This window comes from Leuciscus leuciscus (genome assembly GCF_965113295.1).
Source record: "Leuciscus leuciscus genome assembly, chromosome: 8".
Taxonomy (NCBI): Eukaryota; Metazoa; Chordata; class Actinopteri; order Cypriniformes; family Leuciscidae; genus Leuciscus; species Leuciscus leuciscus.
In genome coordinates this window covers 16,836,503-16,853,783 of record NC_138732.1, presented here as the reverse complement: position 1 = coordinate 16,853,783, position 17,281 = coordinate 16,836,503, and the positions used below count along the sequence as shown (strand labels likewise).

Here is a 17,281-nt window from a genome sequence, read left to right as displayed (position 1 = left end):
AGAGTGATTGATAGATTTAACTAAAGGAGGGTGACCCAAGGGGAACATTGGCTTTAAAACTGTGCTTTAGTCATCAATAACAGACTGTAATTTTGCAACAAGGCAACATGAAGAGAGTGAGAAGGAGAAAGTGAAATATGTGTGGGAGCAGAGAGGAAAAAAGATGAAAAAAGCAATGGAAGGAGAAGGAGAGAGTGGGTTGGCACATGAATGAATGAGAAATTTGGGATTCCCAGGGATATGTGAGCTATAAGCCTCAAGAGAGTGGAAGACAGAGAGAAAGGAGGGTTAAAAAGAAAGGAAATAGGCAACACAATGGCCTGCCTTGACGAGGGGGTGGAGGTGGATACCAGGCAAGTCAGAGTCAAACAGCTGAAGTAAGAGTTAGCCTACGGCACCAAAATCCTTTATATGAATGCCACACAAACAGACAAGCAGCCCACGGCCGACCTAAATCTTTGATTTTACCTGAGGCCCTAATGTTCAACCAATCACAGGAGGGGATCCAACACCTTCTATATATTTCCACCGATAGCAACCCAGTGTTTTCAAGCTTCAAGCTTCTCAAAACCTTGAGGTTTAATCAAGCTTATGTTAGAATTCTGAAAAGATCTCTCTTTCTGTTGTTTGCTGTTATTTTACATGTTGACCATGTCATTTTACATGTTGACCATGTCAATGTGTTAGTGTGTTCTTGCTGCTATATTATGCCCAATCAAACCAATAATGATAACTATAAAGATAACTATAACGAGAACTATGTTAGCATCCACAACAACTCACGGTATCGATCTAAGAATTTTGTCTGTGATGATTCTATTTTGAAAACTTAAAAAAGCAAGAAAAAGAGATACATACCCTTTAGAGGCATTAGCCTCAAACACATTGCCTATTATTGTCCAACAAATTCAAATCAATATGAGACTTTGATCCCTGCAGTAGGTGAGCTTAAGTGTATACCCAATTCATAACCGCAGAGTGAGCTGGAGCTATTTCAGGAGGCTTAATTGTCACTTCAGAGTCCTCACTGACAGATACAATAAGCTGGCAGGCTGCAGTGACTCACATTTGAGACTCTAGCCATATGGAATGAGGGATAAAATGAGAGAAGTGCTGAATAAATGAATCATCAGGAAGGTATGTGTGAAAGAGCGAGTCAATGAGTAAGTGTTCAGACTATGTCTATTATTTTATTGTCAGCAATAGATACAGAATGTGTGTTTTTTTTGTTTGTTTGTTTTTTAGTAGAAAACAGGACAATAGAGGCTCCAACGACCACAGCATGCATACTCAGATTTTTGGATATGAAAGGCCAAAATCAAAGCAGACAGTTTAAAAAAGTAAAAAGAAAAAGAGAGTTGTCTAAAGTAAGTTTGGGTTCAGTAAGACATAAAAAAAATAAAAATAAAAAAAAAGAAGAAGAAAAGTTACCCTTATTCAGAGGATGAATTAAATTGATCAAAATACTTCTAATATTTAAAAGACTTAAATTCAAAGAATCAAAAAAAGTCTCAGATTTTGTCGCAGAAAGAACACAGGTATCGTTAAGCAGGAACTTTATTAAACAGGTAGCAGATCGCATGAACAGCAGACAATCAGGTAAGTGAGTTATTTGGAGACAAGTTGCAGAGTCACACTTAGCTCACTGATCTTTCTTTCTTTTTGCAGGTTATGAATGAGCACACGCTAAGTTGGGGAACTTTGCTCCAAGGAAGCCTGTAGCAGGAAGAAGGTGAGCATGTAGGTAAGTATGAGTCAGGCATGATCATTCTCACGAGGATCGATGAGACCAGACATGCAAACAACAGGTGTGAGTGGCTGGTAAGTATATGTAAAGAGATAATCAAGTGGATACAATAGCGACTGGTAAGAATTCGGGTGATTGTGAGCAGATGGGTGGAGCTGAAGGACCTGGTGCTGAAGATGTGTTGGTGGACTCCATGACAGAGTCAAAGAATTAAATTTTTTTTTATAAAAAATAACACGGTTTCCACAAAATATTAAGCAACATCTTATTATCTAAAATCTAATAATAAACGTATGTTGCTTCTTGTTTGTTGCTGTCACATGGTTTGAGTTTGGAGCTCCATCAATTTGATTCCTAATCCTCGGTCTCTTCTTTAAATCAATTTTATAACCTATTATTTTATCTTCTTACAGTGGGTGAACATATCCCTAATAGTATTCTATATCAAAACAATAGGAATGCACTGACATTGCTAGTTTTATCCGACTTCCTGAACATCCACTACAAGCCTTAGCCCACTAGCATCACCAGTGTGGTCTCGGCTACCACTTGTTTTGTTTACACTCTTCTCACTCAGGGGGCCCTATTTTAACGATCTGAAACCCAAGTATCAAACGCGAAACACAAGTAACTTTGTGGGCGGATCTCTAGCGCTGTTGCTATTATACCGGCGGGATAAATGACTCTTGCGCCCGACACAAATCTAAAATGTGTTGGTCTGAAGTAGCTACATTACTCATATGTGTGGTTTGGGCGTAACGTGAAATAAACCAATCAGAGCATCATCTCACATTCCCTTTAAGAGCAGGCGCGTTTGTTCAATGGCGGTTTGCTATTATAATGGCGGATTTGCCAGGCACACGCCAGGATCGGTTCACAGCCGAAGAGACTGACGTTCTCGTCAGGGCCGTAAAAGACAGAGAAGTGACATTGTATGGGGATGGGAGAAACCAGCCCGTTCTCATCCCAAGGCGTCATATACTGTCGCTTTTGACATTTCGTCTACACCGAACGCACATGGCACCCTTTAGCGTCAATATGAGACGCAAATAGATATGGGCCAGAAGGCGCCTCCTAGCGGTCTAACCCTAACCCTACCCCAGACCTAAACCTACCCATAACCGAACAAAGCTCTGTGCGTCTCATATTGACGCTAAAGGGTGCCATGTGCGTTCGATGTAGACGAAATGTCAAAAGCGTCAGTATATGACGCCCTAGGATGAGAATGCGTTGGAGAAACCCACCCAAATTAGCTTCGGTTAAACAGGCGTATAATAATTTGGGTAAATGTGTAAGCTAGATTTATGCCTATTTTTTCACATCTTCATGGACACCACAATGATTTCCCTCATATGGAATATTTTTCCTTGTAATTATGTATGGTTTGCAAAAATGGCAACTTCTGCGTCTGTGTGTATAAGAGAAGCAAAGTGTATGCGCGTTGTGCACACGCTACATTATGGCCAAGCATGTGCCCTTAAAATAGCATCTGATTGCGCCATTGACTTTAGACTAGGTTTTTCCTGGTCTGTGGCGGAATTGTTTTCTAGAACTGCAAAATAGCACTAGGGAACGTTTGCACCGGAACACGCCTCCTCTTTTCGCTGGACCGCCCCCCCCCGGGAGAGCGCAAGTTCATTCCCTAATTTACCAACGTGCGTCTGTGGAGGGAAAAGTCCGCTGTGCATCAAGTGCAAAATAGGAATGATACAATGTGTATGGTGTACAAAGTCAATTGCACTGGGTGCAAGATAGGGCCCAGGAAATTACTGTGTAATTGTTCTAATGGCAAATGTATGGGTTGTGTGTCTACCTTTGAGTACAGCAGTGGGGATTTCTTTAAGACTGCAAGGGAAGCTCGGCTTCCCCTATAATGTCAAAAAAAAATGTATGGTCAAATATGTACTATTGTGTTAACATTTTATTGACTAAAAATGCGATAGAAAACGTTAATCTCAAAGACGAGTTCGTTCAGAATCAGCTACATACAGCAGGTCGGCTGACTCGATTTCCTTCTCATACATTCCCGTAGCGTCACAGACAGTGCATTTCCCTGTTGAAGCCTAGCGTCCATTGACTTCAATGGGGCTGCTCTGAACAGTTTTTTTCAGCGCTTCGAAACTAGACGGTCATTGGATAAATGCTGCGATTGTCCCGCCCACGGACGCTCAGCGTCTCTGGGGGTGAATGAGGAGTGGGCTGGCCCGGACTCCGGGCTTCCGGGTGATGATTGGAGGGGCTGCATCTCCTTTTGATTTCATACAATAAAAAGTCGCTGCCGCTGAAGGAGCTCAGTCCCCTCGCGGATTTTTCAAGTGATAGTCAAAAGACAAACTGCTGCTACCTCTTTCTTGGTATTTGCTTGTCGAAATTGCTAGCCATTTTTCATAATACATTTCACACAATTATACATTTCTACCTTTATTATATTATTACTTATCCTATTAGATTTTTTATAATATTATTAGTAATAATTAAAACAATAATTATTATAATAATTAAAAATAGCCTATATATTATTAGTAGTATTATTATTATACTTTATTATATTATTATTTATACCTTTATTATATTATTACATTTATACAATTATACCTAACTCTGCTGGCCATTGAGAGGACACTGGTCAAGTCACTGGAAAAGACGCCTAGTTGGAACGATATAGGGTCACAGAGCATTTTCTTGAAAAGGAACGTTGGGCAGAATTTACGAATAAATAAATGGACAATTTTTATGATGTAGGCTGAAAATGAGCTTCCCCTCTTTGAAAGACCAGCAGCCGCCACTGGAGTACAGGTGAGGGAATGTTCAAGCTGCACACGGTGCAGTTGGAGCTGGAGGCTGTGGAGAAACAGACCTGCTACCTACTAGAGAAGCAGGCCGAGCTACGGGAATGGTGATCAGCGCTGGAAACATCTACTCGCAAGTCTGTGGTAAGTTGTTGTTGCGATGTTAACACCCCGATCTGCGCTATTTTGTGTTTCTCTGCACAGGGCCCGTGAACCCAGAACGCGATCATCCCAGGTCTCCTTCACTCCGGCGTGACACACCACGGACCCTGGGTGCATCAGCAGCGGAAAACGTGAGCCAGGCCCCAGGCAAGAACCTCTCCCCCTCTGACATCCAGCCTCTTACGAAGTCTTCAAATGACCCATCACTTGTGAAAAGATGACTAACTCCTGCGAGGACTTCAGATGACGCAATCTCTGAATCAACATGCACCAATGCAAAATGTTCTATATATTGTAACTATTATGTTCACAACTTGTAATAATTACTTAAACGATCCCATTGTTTCTGCCTTAAATTAATACATTGTTGGCTAACTGCGTGATTTGTATATGTACATTTCTGAAACACATTACTTGGACACAGTCACCTCTGATAACAGATTACTCTAAATAATGTAGACACATACATTTTCTATAAAGCCTGGAGTAATGATGCTGGAAATTCATTTTCCATCACAGGGATAAATTACATTTTAAAATGCATTCAAATAGAAAACAGTTTGAATTGTAACAATATTTAAAAATATTATTACCATTTTCGTTTTTTTTTGTTTTCTTGGTGAGCATTAGAGACTTCTCAAAAATGTTCTTCAAAAACCAAACCAAACTTTTGAATGGTAATGCAAGTTGACCAGAATTGCAAAGAGTTTGCTCTAGCAGTATAATATTTGGTTAAATAGGTTATATTATTAATTGCTACACAATGACAAAAGCAAGTTATGTGTTTCTCATAGTTTGATAGAAAAGTTTAGATTAAAACTGGTCATTTAAGGGAATGGTTCTCAACTAGTGGATTACACTTTTTATTAATCAATTTCAGTGTTTTAAGAATATTTTTGTTTACCTTTGCACAATAAACAGTTTCGACACTATGTTGGGTTAAAACACTGCTTCAAGTCAATCCTGGTTTTACATCAACTTAACTCCACTTTGCTTAGATTGCTAAAAGACCTTTTACAGCCACTTCGGTTAGCTGACTTTATTAAAATGTGGGTAACAGATGGCCTTTCATTTTAGGTCAGGTTTTGCCCAACAAATCTTGTGGTGTGAAGTTCAGTGAACACTGATTATTATTTATTTGAAGACTATATGATAGGAAATTGACTGGAATATTTTGCAGATATTGCAATATTCCAAGACAAGTGAGTGATTAAAGTCCTACTGCTTTGCTGAGGTAGAATTAAGGAATAGTTTGCCCAATATTAATCTTGTTTGCTCACTATAAATTTCCTGGCTCTAAAGCCAGTTGTTTTCATGAAACACAAGGCCGGAGGGGAGGTTTGTGTCTGTAACTTTCCAAATCCAAACAGCGTAACTATTTCATGACATTGTTTTTACATTTTTATGGAGGAAGCACATCTAGCCTTACCCTGGAGTTGGTTCACCCTCTGCCTATGGTCTGCTGTGTGTCTTGCCTTCAGTCTAGGCTTAGACTGTGTGTGTCTGGAGAAAGTATACCATGAGAAAATATTTAATTCTATGGGATATAGGGGATATCAGCTATGCTTAATGATTATTTAATTATTGATCACATTAATTAGCAGATTTGCCCCAGTAATTAGTTAACGAGTCATTCAGGTGATACAAATGGTTTTCTGTTTTGGCTTTAAAAGACCAGGGGCCCGGTCTTCGTACGTCGCTAACTCAGTTAGCTGGATTTGATTGTTGACGATCTTGGATTGTTTGGTTCTTCGACGCTCATCCTGGACTTGCTGTCGTGAGCAGGCTTATTTCATGTAAACAGGATTAGACTGTGGCTTCATAAGCGGAGCTGATACGGGAAGTCCAGCGCAGCGCGATAGTGCACTTTCTGAGATGTATATTTTTTCTCGTGACTCGTGAGATTGTCGTTTACATTATTAATTTGTTGGAAACGCACATTTATTTTCGACTTGTCGGAGTCGCGGCTTTAACTACAGCACAAACTGTTTGCATTGCCCTAAGATTATTTGCGAGTGGCTCTTTCCTTTACACTATTGGAGATGCGGAGATCTTGATGGAAAGTGCTGTCTGTCGTGTCATTCGGAGTTTACCTGGCGCTTTTAGGTTTAAAAAACAGTTTTAGGTTTTTTTGACCCAATGTTTGACCCTCTTAAGACCCAATGTTGTTAAGCAATTTTTTTAAAAGCAGTTTTTTTTTAGGCTATCATGATTTTTTATGAAGATCATGACCATGCCGATTACAGTATATGTCACTCAGGCTTCACTAACGTGGTACTAGCATAGACTGCCATCGAGGCCTCAATGAAGGGGATTATGTCAACAGAAAGGGGGTTCACAATGTAAATGTGCAGCGCAGTTACTATTGGGATTCTTAATATTCCAGATTAGTAATATTATTAAAAAAAAAGAAAAAAAAAGGCAGTTGAATAAAATTTTCCATATCACAAATGTGAAAGCAAAAGGACCAGGATCTGTGCATGACTTAAGAATTTTCAGAGATTCACATTTATGCACATTATTTGAAAGTGGTAAGGAAAGTTCCACAGTTAAATATCAAGCTCATTGTATTACATACACTTATTCTGATCCTAACAGAACTGCATTTTTTCATAGGTGATTATGATATGTTCCTGCCTGCAGACAGGTGTTTTATGACCCCATTCCCTGTCCCAAACCAGTTACAGTGCAGCTCTAGCCAGGACAAGGGCACACAATGAAATGAACTTTGGCTAACTAAAGGGAAGATTTCAGTGTCTGAAAAGTCTGAGGGGTTGCATACCTGACAGGGCATGTGACATTGTTGCATGTGCCATATTACACAACATTGCCAAAAAAAACACTTTTCATTAAATGTTTAATAAAAGACAAATATGCTTAGTTCCTTGAGTTTTATTTCAATTGTTCTTTGTAAAGAAAAGCCAGTGGTCAAGTGCCTGCAACAAGAGATATTAGACACATGCCTCATGCAACAAATAAAAAGGAAAAGTTGGCTATACACTGCCCACCTGTAGGCCGATGTCTCCTCTGTCTGTGCAGACTCTTCTGTAGGCCTTTCTGCAGATGTGGAATCCTGCAACTTATATTGCAGCCATAAAGCATACAAGTATAAATTAAGTAAAGTTATTTATGCACTTGCAGGTAGGTTAGTTCCTCCATATGACAGCTATCTGAGAGGGTGTATTCACTGTCCAGTGCAATGGAAACAAATGGACATTACAAAGTCTTATACTTTCTTTCCTTTGGAAAGTTAGAAAATGTCCACTTACTGCACATATTTCAGCCACCACTTTCTTGGGAACAGATACAAGTATTGGTGTATTATGTAAAAGTGCACAAAAGAGGAAAACAGAATGTCATTTAAATTAACTACCCTCGGGAAAAATGTGATCAATAACTCATGGCAAAATATTTTTACATTAACATAAGTTTATCAGTTTTCACTTTCACAAGTCAAAGCAGTTCATCATTACTCAAGATTTAACAGTTGAAATGACTATACGGCCTTAATTTAATGCAGCAAAAAATATTTTACAGTGTAGGCTACTAAGATCTTTTCTTTCTTTTTTTTCTCAGCCTTTTTCTCGGTTGCTTTTGTAACTGGTGTGAATTATTCTTTGATTTGTTTTTTTACATTGTATTATTTTCTTTAATTTATTGTTTATACTAAGTTTTTTTCTTAATGAACCTCACGAAATTTTGTTCAGATTATTGTTCATGAGCAAGAGAACATAGTGTTAAAATAGCAGAACTTTTCTTTGGGTTTTTTGTTTGGGGAGGGAGCGTCATCGGTGGAACACCTCTGGGGTTTCCCCTCGTGCGATCTGTATAGCCTCAGTCTACCTGTGCGCGAGGCTCATGAGCACACGCAATGTTGCTTCTCTCCGTGAATATTATGGTATGATGATGTTTATTGTCTAAAGGCATAATTGTCGCTCAATAAGTGTAATTGGAGTGTGTTTCATCATTTGAGCATGTTGGTCGTGATGAAGTGTTTAGCAATGCGATTTTATGAAATTCATCATGATGCTAACTGATTAGTATTTTATGCTTAGTGTGTACACGAGAGAGAGAGAAGCTGAAGCCCCGTTGATCCACCGATGATCTCTGTTTGTTTACAGGTATGTTCTTTAATTACTTCTGTTTAGTGAAAGAAAAGAGATCTGGTTGCCTGTTAAAGGACAAGTTCGGTATTTTACACTTAAAGCCCTGTTTACAGATCGTATCTGATGAAATAGAACGGTTAAGATAAAAATTTGGACACATGCTCCTGTCCCGAGAATTTTAGGTTTATTTCGCTTTTGTGGACCTATTTTGCCAAACGCGTCACACCCGTGACGTTGAGAGCTTGAATAATAGACACTCCAGCCCAGTTGGTGGCGATAATGCACCGTTGCCAATTGCAAGCAAACCACGGGCATTTAATTGAATACACAGAAGAAGCAGAAGAAGAAGCGGCGGAGTAATATCGTAAAGGTGCTGCGGTCTCACAGCACGTCCTATTAAGTCAATGGAGATGGACAAAAACTACGATAAAACCTGTTGGTAGTGTTGTCAAAAGACCCGGTACTTCGGTACCAAGTCGGTACTATTTTTTTTTAAACGTCACGGTACCAGGTTTTCTCAAACCCGGTACTTGATGCGCGTGCATGCCCGAAGCGCGTGCAGTTGCGTCCTCTTCATAAAAGCGCTGATGGCGATCGGCGGTGCTGCTGCTGATGTGGTGCTGATGTTTTTGCGCGTGCAGATACGTTATTTCAAATGGCGCGCGGCAACGCTCATAATAGAAGCGGTGCGCTCGCTTTTCCATGTGCGTTCATGGATGCATAGCAACGACAGACGCCACGGGAGTACAGACGCCACGGGAGTACAAACGCTTGTGCGAACTGCGCTCTCCATGACGACGAGGAAGTGTGACATAGGCCTATTAATTGATTTCTAGCCCTTGCATTAGCTTTACTACTAGATATATTTATGGAGATGAGAAATAAAAAGCCGTCATTAATATCAGTCCGTCAGAAAAGCAGTTCTAGTCTTATTCTTGGCTGGATAACTCTTAGCAGGTTTAAAAAGCCCTTTTAAAGTTAAATATGAATACAGTTTTGGATTAAATAAAAGTATAGTCAAGTCAGATAAAACATATTTTATCTCCTGTATAGTTTGGTAATGCTACAATAAGATACCATTCATTAACATCACTTAATGCGTTATCTAACATAACACATTGAGTGAACAATATATTTTTACAACATTAATTAATGTTTGTGAATGTTATTTAATACAAAACACTTGATTGGTCATGTTTGTTCACTTCATTCATTGTGCATTAAATAATGTTAACAGAAATAATGTTAACTTTTGATTTTAAAAATGTATTTTTAAATTAACCCCTAAAGGAGAATAATTGCGACAGTATATAACTATTGTTTTTTTTGTTAGGTCATTTTATCTAATGTTATCTAACAAATGGAATCTTATTGTAAAGTGTTTTTAATACTACAGTTTCCATCTTTGTGATATACACTTTAATATAATTATGTAAATTTAATCTAAATTAAGCTTTGGTACCGAAATTGGTACCGAGAACCGTGGATTTTCACTGGTATCGGTACCGAATACTGAAATTTTGGTACCGTGACAACACTACCTGTTGGAATGCATCTTTTTCAGCGATTTTTGATGGAACATATCAGTGAACACCCCCTGACCACTCGGTGAGTTTCACGTCTTTGTAAACGAAAGTTTAATGTGTTTTAGGACGGAATCTTCCAGTGCATATAGACAACCATTGTGGGGGTGGTGGGGGGAAGCGAAATAAACCTAAAATTCTCTGGACAGCAGCATGTGTCCAAATTTTTATCTTAACCGTTCTATTTCATCAGATACGATCTGTAAACAGGGCTTTAAGTGTAAAATACCGAACTTGTCCTTTAATAAATATGTACTGTATTAAGAGTGTTATAAGGGGAACGAATCGGATTCATTGATTCGTGCGTGACGCACGTGGTGCGGCCTGCACATGGTATGCTGTTAAATGCGCTTTGAGTGTTTTCTTTGGATTTGTGTACAAATAGTATTATAATTGATTATTTGTTTCATCGTAGCATGTTATAACATAAATATCTAAATTAATGCATATAAATATCTGGATAAATGCATATGGTTATGCAATCTAGTACACAATTAATGTAATATACTATGTATTATCTGATGTATGTATCCCAAGGAAGATTATAAATCTATGGTAATCAGATTTATTATTTTATTTACATGTGTTTTATTTATTTATTTTTGTTTAAGTTTGGGATAGCCTCAGTCTACCTGTGCGCGAGGCTCATGAGCACACGCAATGTTGCTTCTCTCCGTGAATATTATGTGTGTACACGAGAGAGAGAGAAGCTGAAGCCCCGTTGATCCACCGATGATCTCTGTTTGTTTACAGATTAAAGAGGAAAAAAACATTGGATCTCATTGTTGAGTGGTCGTGTGGTCTTTTGGTGTTAGAGAGTCCGTTCCAGACATGCTACATAATTTGGTGCCGTGACCCGGATGCACCAGATCTGCTGCAGCTGATCGCTGGGGTTCGACAACGCGGGATCACAACGCTTCTGAAATCGACGACTAAAGAATCTTCATCGTTGACGTTTTGGTGGTAGTGTCTGGACATTGATAGTACTGAACTCTCGCTTCACACACCACGCACACGCTCATTGGACTGTTGTGTTTACATTTATTTTTATTTTATTTTATTTTTTCTTGTTTTCTTCTTCGCTTGGAAAAACGTACAATAACTGTAAAGTAAATTTTTGTTTATGATCTTCATTGTTGTCATTTTCCATTTCTAAAATGGCCGAAGGGGGATGGAATGAAGACCTGGTAACACCACATATTGGCAGGGGTCAAGGATTTTTTGGGGTAGGCGTTCCTAAAGTCGGTAAACCACGTGTGTTGGCCTATGATTGTGTGACTGTTCCAACTGCGCTTCCCAATAACAAGCCGTGTAAACCAGAGTCTTCCACTCCTGCCAATACTGGTTGTGACAATGTTACACAGCAACTACGTGACCTTATTGGTGAGCTTGGAAGCCAGATAGGTGACTCCATTGTCACACGGTTGCTAACAAACCAGACTTCAGCATTACCTGGTTCCGCTCCGTCGTCTGAGCAGCAGCCCTCTAGGACAATGCCTCTGTCCCCAAATCTCGATCTGTCCAAATTAAATCTCATAGTCAAAGCTGACATTAAGGAACCACAAGTGTTCAGAGGGGATGGTAGCGATAAGTTCACCATCCTGGAGTGGATTGAGCAGATGGAGGTATATTTGTCCAAAAAGGGTTGCGACAAAGACTGCAGTGTGGAAGAGATATTGAATCATCTCTGCGGTCGGGCAAAGAGCATTGTTAAGGTCAAGCTGAAAAGCAGCCCGGCCGCAGTACTCTGTCCTGAGGTTGTCTATGAGGTACTACGACGTTACTTTAGCGAAAGCCCTGGCTCTTGCCAGCCGTTAGCCGATTTTTAATGCGACACAGCCGAAGCCTAACGAGCACCCTGTTGATTATTGGGTCAGGTTGAATGAGGCAGCCGAGCTAGCAGATGCTCACCTGCAAAGATGTGGTGGAAAGATGGAAAATATGAGCTCAGAGATTGCAATGATGTTTATCAGGAACTGTCCCAATCCTGACCTTTCCAGTGTTTTTAGGTGCAAGCCCATAAGCAAATGGTCAACTGAAGAGGTCCAAGAGGCTATTGACGAGCATGAGAGAGACTTTAAATCTCAGAGGCCGGTTCCGTCTGCGCCTAAAGTTGCTGTGAATCAGGCTGTTGTTGCTGAAAAACCTGTCAGCACTCAGATAGCAGTAGGAAGCGAAAGTATAGGTGTAACCTCTGCATCGTGTACTGCAGTCCCGCACCCTAAAACAAGTGAAGCCGCAGAATTGGGTAGTTTAGAGCGTGTGCTGAAAATGTTAGAAAGGGTGTTGGAGCGCACGACCCTACCTGCTTCAGAACCACGTCCTCGAACATCACAGTGGTATCGATCCCCTTCATGTGAAGTCTGTGGAGACCGATCTCACTCGACTCGCTCCCATTGTATGAGAGAAAAAAGATGTCTCGCTTGCCTAGAGATTGGGCATCAACGTAGGGAGTGTCGCAAGGTTGCTGGCCGAGCTGTGGCCCAGACTGGTGACGATCAGGGAAACTAGATCACTCACATTGGGGAGGGGGCAATGTGAGTGTTGAAAGTCAGCCTCTCATCAGTGAAGAAGATCCAATGGTCATCTATAGCAACCATTGTCAGGTTGAGTCAAGTGACAGTACAATTTTGTTTCAGGACATTGCGAAGCTGGAAAAAGCTGACAGTTTGTTTTACACCGATGTGTTGGTGAATGATACAGTCACTTGCCAAGGCCTGTTAGACACTGGTTCTATGGCATGCACTATTAATGAGGAAACTGAGCACAAGTTGTTGGATGCATTCGGGGCCCTTGAGCCTGTTCAGCCTCCCACTGATGTCTTGCTTGTCGGTTGTGGTGGTGTTGTTCGGGTCAAGCCCAAGTGCATCCATCAGCTAAAGTTGCATGTGTATGGACATTCAGTTATTGTGCCTACCTTGGTCGTACCAGGGCAAAAAGATCAGTTAATTATTGGTACTAATGTGATCAAGTACGTTCTCAGTCAACTTAAGCGGTCTCAAAGCTATTGGCGTGTCATGAATCAGCCAAATTCTACAGGGGAACCAGAGATTCAGCGGTTTTTGAGTATGCTGTCTGGGCATAACAGATGGGAGGGTGGTAGTATCCCAAACGTTGTTGGTACTGTTAAGCTCACTCAGGCCATTACACTTTTGCCTCAGCACGAACACCTTGTGTGGGGCAGACTCCCAGCGAGTTCCACTATTTCTGCGGGCAGTACTGTGTTAGTTGAGCCGTCTAAGGCACAAACTCATCAGAAAGATGTTTTAGTTGGGCGTGTTATTGCCACATTACCTGGTGACAGATGGGTCCCGGTTAAGGTGATCAACCCATCTAGTAAGCCGGTCACTTTGAGGCGGAATGCTAAAATAGCCGATGTATCTCCTGTTTTAGCGGTCGAAGACCTGGACGTGCAACCTGGGTATGGTAATGGAGAGACGGTTAGTGTTCAGAGCCAGTCTGTCTCTTCTGGTGCAGATACGGGTAGTTCTCCCTTTGATTTTCACAGTGCGATGCGGAAGCTTGGTCTTAATGACCTTGATATCGAGTCTTGCGAAGTAACTCCGTACTGGAAAGAGCAGCTTTTGCAGTTGATTCAGGGATATCAAGATGTGTTTTCTAAACACAAGCTAGATTGTGGTAAAGCAAAAGAGTTTGTCCATAGGATTCACCTATCAGATAACCGCCCGTTCAGACTTCCATACCGGCGCGTTCCTCCGGCTCAGTATCAGGAACTGAGAAAAGTGCTCTCTGAGATGGAAGAGCAAGAGATTATCCGGAAGTCCTGTAGTGAGTGGGCGTCTCCGCTGGTCCTGGTATGGAAGAAAAGCGGTGATCTTCGTGTTTGTGTCGATTACAGCTGGCTTAATGCCCGGACCATCAAGGACGCTCACCCCTTACCACACCAAGCAGACTGCTTGGCGGCCTTGGGTGGAAACGTGATCTTTAGCGCGATGGATCTCACTTCCGGTTTTTATAATATCGCAATGGCGGAGGAAGACAAAAATCTTACGGCCTTCACAACACCGATGGGTCTTTACGAGTTTAATCGCTTACCGCAAGGGTTGTGCAATAGCCCCGCTAGCTTCATGCGCCTGATGACAAATATCTTTGGCGATCAAAATTTCTTGACATTGCTCTGCTATCTGGATGACCTACTTGTATACGCGCCAGATGAGGGCGAGGCAATCAAGAGACTCGGTATGGTGTTCGGTAGGCTCAGAGAGCACGGGTTAAAGCTAGCCCCTAAAAAATGCCATTTCCTCCGGCGGTGTGTGCGATTCTTGGGGCACATTATTGACGGTTCAGGAGTAGCGACCGACCCAGACAAGGTTAGTGCTATAGGAGCAGTGACGGAGGCTGATTTGATGATGGAGGATGGGGTAACACCATCCCAAAGGAAGATTAAATCATTCCTTGGAATGGTGTTGTATTACCAAAATTGTGTTCATCCAAAATTGCTCTACCATAGCGAAACCCCTGTTTTCTTTGACAGCCGCGCCGAGGGGCAAGAAGCCTCCTGAGAAGGGTGCTGCTGTGTTCAGGAAGTTGAGTTCTAGTGACTGGAAAGAGGAGCACAGTTGGGCCTTCCAGCAGCTAAAAGCCGCTCTCATAAATTCTGTGGTTCTGACACATCCTGATTTTAGTCGCCCATTTATTTTGTCCACTGACGCGTCCATGGATGGGGTGGGCGCTGTGTTATCGCAGAGGGTGAGACTAGAGCTCGGCCGATTGCTTTCGCTAGCAAAGCCCTTTCGCGCGCTCAGGCAAAGTATCCTGCTCACCGCTTAGAGTTTTGGGCTTTGAAATGGTCCGTTTGCGACAAATTCAGCCATTGGCTGAAAGGCCATGAATTTGTTGTTTGGACTGACAACAATCCTTTAACTTACATCCTTACAAAGCCTAAACTCGACGCGTGTGAGCAGAGATGGGTTTCCAAGTTGGCGCCTTATCGTTTCAGCATCAAGTACATTCCAGGCAGTAAGAACATAGTGGCCGATGCTTTAAGTCGTCAACCCTTTGTCCATAACCGGGTTAGTCAGAGGCTGTTGAATGAGTCTTACACTGCATTGCTTGAGGAGGCAGAACAGTTTGAGAAAGACACAGTGCAGGATGCATTTAGGCTTAGTGCTGGTATCCAGAGTGCTGAATGTCCTCCTTATGTAACTCCTAGCTGTTGTCCGCTCTCCAGTGCTGAGGTGTCTGCAGTGTTAGAGGGTCACAGTGACTGGGAAGCAGGGGTTGAATCGAGAGCAGTCTCCTGGATCGCACAAAAGATGCTCAGCAGCTGTTACCTCCTGGGCAATGCCCGTTACCAGTCTTCCCGTTAGACGAACTTCGAGACAGACAACAGAATGATCCTTGTCTGTCCAGGGTCCTGTTTTACGTCAATAGGGGCAAGAGAGCCTCACGTCGTGAGCGTTCTGGAGAGACGTATAAGGTGCTCAGAGTCTTAAAGCAATGGGACAAATTGAAGATACTTGATGGTGTGCTGTATCGCATAAGCAAAGACAACCTTGCGGGAAAGAAACGGTTACAGTTTGTTGTTCCATCTTCTTTGATCACGCAGGTGATGACAGGCGTCCATGATGAAGCAGGGCACCAGGGCCAAGGTAGAACTATGCACCTGGCAAGACAAAGGTTTTTTTGGGTCGGGTTGGAACGCGACGTTCGTAGATACGTTAAGTGTTGCAAGCGCTGTGTTGTCAGCAAAACACTCGAACCTGAAGGCAGAGCCCCGCTAGAGAGCGTTAAAACGTCAAGCCCAATGGAGCTAGTATATCGATTTTTGGACTGCAGAAAGCTCCAAAGGCCGTAATGTGGACGTGTTAGTCGTTACTGATCATTTTTCCCGGATGGCACATGCCTTTCTGTGTCGTGACCAGTCAGCAAAGCAGGTAGCCCGACAGCTGTGGGACCGATATTTCTGTGTGTACGGCTTCCCTGACAGGATCCACTCGGATCAAGGGGCTAACTTTGAGAGCCAACTGATCCGAGAGTTGCTGCAGGTTGCCGAGGTAAAAAAGTCCAGAACAACTGCTTATCATCCCATGGGTAATAGAACTTATAGAACGGTTCAATAGAACCTTGGGCAACATGGTCAGAGCACTACCGTCAAGGTCTAAAGAAAAGTGGTCACAGCTGCTTCAGACACTGACTTTTGCGTACAATTGTACAGCGCACGAGTCCACAGGCTACGCTCCATTCTACCTAATGTTTGGTAGAATCCCCAAGCTACCCGTGGATGTGATGTCTGGTAATGTTGAGAGAGACTGTGACGTTGTTGATTATGACAAATATGTGAAAAGGTTGAGAGATGACCTGAAAGAGGCTCTGACTGTCGCTCAGAGGAACATCGATGCAAGTCAGCAACGCCAGACCGAGTTTTACAATAGGAAGACGAAGGGCTGTAGCATTGACATGGGCGATCAAGTTCTCCTGGCCAACAAAGGTGAACGTGGGAAGAGAAAATTAGCAGACCGGTGGGAGTCCACGCCCTATAGGGTAGTCGCATTGAACCCCCAGTGCTATATATATCGAATTCGTAACACCAAAACGGGCCAAGAGAAAACTGTTCATCGTAATTTGCTATTGCAAGCTAACTTTTTGCCGCTCGAGTTGGGAGGTCCTGAATCACTTGGGGATGGTGGTGAATCTGTCCTTGGAAGCAGGAGTGCATCCTTGGATGACGTTGGTTCTGCATCTGAGATGTGTTCTGTGTCTGATCGAGTTGCTAGTTGGGTGGAAAGAACCACAATTTCTGAGGATCCTCAGCAGAGGTTGTCCTGCAGGTCTGATAGTGCTGCATCATTGGATGTAGTCCCTGAGTCATTGGGTCAGGAGCAGTTGGCGTCAAAAGATGATTGTACCAAAGGGAACAGCAATGTAGTTATT

General features: G+C 42.1%; 1 protein-coding gene across 1 annotated transcript; it reads left to right on the top strand.

Annotated features, from left to right (window-relative positions):
* The first annotated feature begins 8,276 nt into the window (after positions 1 to 8,276).
* LOC309505203 (uncharacterized protein) lies at positions 8,277 to 16,154 on the top strand. Its single transcript, XM_082178550.1, has 2 exons — positions 8,277 to 8,823; positions 11,148 to 16,154. The coding sequence occupies exon 2, from the start codon at positions 12,967 to 12,969 to the stop codon at positions 14,908 to 14,910; it is 1,944 nt and encodes a 647-aa protein (XP_082034676.1). The 5' UTR covers positions 8,277 to 8,823; positions 11,148 to 12,966; the 3' UTR covers positions 14,911 to 16,154.
* Positions 16,155 to 17,281: the final 1,127 nt, after the last annotated feature.